The sequence below is a fragment of the Rhincodon typus genome, unplaced genomic scaffold, assembly GCF_021869965.1.
Source record: "Rhincodon typus isolate 14 unplaced genomic scaffold, sRhiTyp1.1 hic_rhity00003481, whole genome shotgun sequence".
Classification (NCBI taxonomy): domain Eukaryota; kingdom Metazoa; phylum Chordata; class Chondrichthyes; order Orectolobiformes; family Rhincodontidae; genus Rhincodon; species Rhincodon typus.
In genome coordinates, this window is record NW_025969119.1 from 1 (window position 1) to 361 (window position 361).

General features: G+C 47.6%; 1 protein-coding gene across 1 annotated transcript in view; it reads right to left on the minus strand.

Moving 5' to 3' along the window:
• Positions 1–31: 31 nt before the first annotated feature.
• The window catches only part of LOC125481772 (disintegrin and metalloproteinase domain-containing protein 19-like), a gene marked incomplete at both ends in the record, with an annotated part of 16,228 nt that continues 15,898 nt past the window's right edge, over positions 32–361 (minus strand). Inside the window, one exon of the mRNA XM_048593675.1 lies at positions 32–179. Coding sequence (XP_048449632.1) covers positions 32–179 — 148 coding nt within the window. The remainder of the gene's footprint in view (positions 180–361) is intronic.

Below are 361 nucleotides of genomic sequence, written 5' to 3' on the forward strand. Positions count from 1 at the left end.
TAGTGTTAGTCATGCTGCCTTGCCTCATTACCTATCTGCCTCAGCTGCTTGCTTGTAGCAGTTCTGCCAGTGAGTGCACATTGCTGCTCTGTGCCTATAGCAGCAAAACACCGAGAGCAGGCTCCCTGGGATCAGTAACAGGAAGCTGAATAACAGCCCAATCAGCAGAGCTTTCTGGTCTGTGGGAACAGCAAAGAAGTGAAAGTAGAACACAGAGCACAGAACATAGAACATTACAGCGCAGTACAGGCCCTTCGGCCCTCGATGTTGCGCCGACCTGTGAAACCAATCTGAAGCCCATCTAACCTAAACTATTCCATTATCATCCATATGTTTATCCAATGACCATTTAAATGCCCTT